General features: G+C 37.0%; 1 protein-coding gene across 1 annotated transcript in view; it reads right to left on the reverse strand.

Annotated features, from left to right (window-relative positions):
* Positions 1-3,906, reverse strand: part of rab3gap1 (RAB3 GTPase activating protein subunit 1) — a 33,472-nt gene that overhangs the window by 19,079 nt on the left and 10,487 nt on the right. Inside the window, exon 16 of the mRNA XM_016449564.1 lies at positions 970-1,024. Coding sequence (XP_016305050.1) covers positions 970-1,024 — 55 coding nt within the window. The remainder of the gene's footprint in view (positions 1-969; positions 1,025-3,906) is intronic.

Here is a 3,906-nt window from a genome sequence, read left to right on the forward strand (position 1 = left end):
CCTCATCCCTTGCTCTCTTGCGCTCGATGCAGCAGTTCAGCATCTGGAGGAGGTGCACAGTGAAAACACACGAACACTCAATAGTTTGGGGTCAGAAAGATTTCTGAAAGAGGTTCTTCTGCTCAGCAAGGCTGCATTTATTTGATCAAAAATACAGTAAAATTGTGAAATATTATTAGTTTAAAACAGCTGTTTTCTATGTGAATCTCTGTTAAACTGTAATGTATTTCTGTGATGCGCAGCTGTATTTTCAGCATCATTACTCCAGTCTTCAGTGTCACATGATCTTCAGAAATCATTCTAATATGCTGATTTGCTGCTCGAGAAACATTTCTGATTATTATCAATGTTGAAAACATTAATATTTTTGTGGAAACTGTGATGCATTTTATTTTTCAGGATTCACAGATGAACAGAAAGTTCAAAAGAACAGCATTTATTTGAAATATAAATCTTTTGTAACATTGTAAATGTCTTTACTTCACTTTTCATCAATTTAATGCATCCTTGATGGATAAAAGTAATTAGTATTAATTTCTTTTAAAAAATGACTGCAAACTTTGAACAGTAATATATAAACAATCATTTACTCTCCTATTGTTGTTTTCCTGTGTGACTTTCTTTCTTCTAAAACTGAATCACATTATTAATATAAAGTAAATTCTGATTTAATGTTGATTTTACTACGTTTAATGTGCCTGCTTTCAATGATTTGTAAAAATAAGTAAATCATGCTCATGAAAAAACTAAATATAACCTATGGACAAATTTATAGTTAGATCAAAACTAGATGAGATTTATAAGAAATCTAACTGCTTAAAAACACCTTTAGTTCACACATAACGCTGGAACTGAAGGTAAAGTGATGGTATTTGCACAAGCAAGTTGGTTTTACACGAGTATGGTGTGTGTTTGAGGCTGAACGCTGCTGGTGCTGTCGTGATCGTGTGTAAGCGTGAGGAGCTTCACCTGCAGCTTCTGATGAAGAAGACAACACCTGAGATCCGGAGCTCCGCAGGCCAGCCTGAGAGAGCAACACACAGCTTTACTCATTAGCACACAATGACACGAGCAGGGGCGGACTTACCCATTAGGCAAAGGTAGGCGACCGCCTTCACATACAAAACTGAACTATTTTAATAGCTGAAACAGTAGCAGCCTATAAGCTTTTTTTGGGAAAAGGGGAAAAAGACGGGCTAGGGCCTATTTGAGACCGGTGCAGGGCTTTAATCCACTTCATCCAACGCTGTTTTGTTCTCATCTGTGAGCATGCTCTTGATAGGCTATATGTATTTTACCATTTTGTTGAGTTTAAAACGTGTGCCATTGGACACCACTATGGGGCACCATTGTGCAGCAGCAAGCATCACAACAAAAAAGGAACCTCAAGGTTGACACTGTGAGTACCACGAGCGCTCAGACTGACCTCAGATCTGCCCCGCAAACATTTCAGCAGTTATCATAGGCCTGTGTCGAGTGAACCAGCCATGCCATTAATTATTAATTTATCAGTCTTTTGCATGCCAAAGTCAATTTCTGCATAGAAATATTAACCAAATAGAAGCAGAAAATCGTGCTATACTACGCACTTTCATGAGATCGGGTTAGCCTACAACAATTCATTTGTTGGCTATTTTACAAATGGGAATACAACGAATTCATGACAATGTTTACATTCAAGCTACCCGTAAAATGTATAGTGAAAAGTACTTTAAAAGCGTCTGGAATGCAATAAAGTCATTTTAAAGCTGTTTTTAAAGCATTTGCAGCATGGGTAAAAAAAAAATAGGCTAATAAATAATTCACATATACAAAATCGCGTTGCAGCAAATCCTTTAAATTTTCAGGTATTCAGAACAGAGCAACATAAAAATCAGAAAAAGCAGCTATACAATTATAGGACAAAGTTTTACACATTTACACGCCATTATAATTTGTGTTTTATTTTTTAATTGTACGGAATTATAAAATAAAACGCAAATTATAATCGGGCCTGTTTTAGGCTTTTCCTTATTTTTATATTTTAGACATCCATCAAAAAAAAACTCTGTGCATACCCTCAAAAGAAATCCTGCAGACGCCCCTGGTCTGAGTTGAACGTGTTTTTTGTGTATCCTGCTTGAAGGAGATGAAAATATTATACATCTGAAGCTGTAATTAAATATTGAGAAACAGTGTGTATTATGTTTAAAAAAAATGCTCCAAACGTTTTTCTAAATTTACTTTATAAAAAAACAAAACGAAATATAATCACTTTTCCATCACATACAAAACTGAACTATTTTAATAGCTGAAACAGTAGCAGCCTATAAGCTTTTTTTGGGAAAAGGGGAAAAAGACGGGCTAGGGCCTATTTGAGACCGGTGCAGGGCTTTAATCCACTTCATCCAACGCTGTTTTGTTCTCATCTGTGAGCATGCTCTTGATAGGCTATATGTATTTTACCATTTTGTTGAGTTTAAAACGTGTGCCATTGGACACCACTATGGGGCACCATTGTGCAGCAGCAAGCATCACAACAAAAAAGGAACCTCAAGGTTGATCTAGGAAAATGTGTGAAAATGTATAGGGCCCCATTCCTATATTTTGCCTGGGGCCCCCAATTCACTAAATCCGCCCCTGGACACGAGGGTTCTTGTTCCTCTGTGAGCGTCATCAATGATCCGGACGACTGCAGCTCGTTCCCTACAGACTCCAGTACAACAGCACAGCCACAATCCATCAGCATTCTGCATTCATTCAGAGCACAGATGAGCACACGCCACTCTGAACTATCTGATCTGATCGATCAATAATCACGTCTGCTTAGCCGATCAGTTAAAACATCTCTCAAGTAGAGTGAAATCAAGTGCATCATTCACTGCAAATACATACAGTACATTACAGACACATACGGGCTGGAAAATACATTGGATATTTATGCTACAATTGATATTCTGTTGGTGAAATGAAATGAATCACCGCTTTAAATATGATGCTGATTTTAATGTGCTTGTTATTTGGCCATTAACTGTCCTACAGACATCAGCACTGAAGCAGACATGAATCCTGAGTGTGAGAGCGTTTACACACAGGTGAACTAACAGCATTTCTCTTTTAAACAGATCAGGCCAGATTGATTCATTTCTGTGAATCGGTTCTTTTAAACTGATTCACATCAGAGCAGATCCAGGACAAATACACATTCAATCCACTCAGATGATAATTATGAAGTTATAATAATGGCTCTAATTCTAGGAACAGAAGTCCACAATGCAGCTAAAACATTAATGACAGAGAAATAATATCATTGATCGAATCTCTTTCAGAAGGATTTTTTACAGCTGATGAATGATAAAAATTAGAGCTGGGTTGAAAATATTGATTTCTCGATTTCAATTTGATGAACTGATATTGATTCTTGAATCCCAAGATTCGATCTGTGTTTTCAGTTGATGCGTGAACAAAAGCTCCATCCAATAAATCCCAATAATCTTTGTGTTTTGTTACATTTGATATGAAACACAGTCTCAGCTTTCAGATTCTATCCATTTTAACACTAAATTCAAACAATAAATGTGGTTTTGCTGCTCTTTAATGTGTGCTGGCAGATCACTGTAGATTATCTCTTCCTCTTTACTACTAGTTACAGCAGCAAATAAACACAAGAATCAGATCGTTCTTGTGGTGAACGTCTTGTGTGTGAGAGTGTGTGTGTGAGAGTGTGTGTGTGTGTGTGTGTGAGTGAGAGTGTGTGTGTGTGTGTGTGTGTGTGTGTGTGTGTGTGTGAGTTCCTGTTCAAGACCGAGACGGCAGAAAGCGTTTTTTTCTTTATTTTATAAAAGCACAACGTTTTGTCAATATTGTGAGTGCACACAAATAAAACTAGACCCTTTACAGTTTAGAATGATGTATTACTCTTACCTT

This window comes from Sinocyclocheilus anshuiensis, unplaced genomic scaffold (assembly GCF_001515605.1).
Source record: "Sinocyclocheilus anshuiensis isolate Anshui unplaced genomic scaffold, SAMN03320099.WGS_v1.1 scaffold1269, whole genome shotgun sequence".
NCBI classification, from domain to species: Eukaryota; Metazoa; Chordata; class Actinopteri; order Cypriniformes; family Cyprinidae; genus Sinocyclocheilus; species Sinocyclocheilus anshuiensis.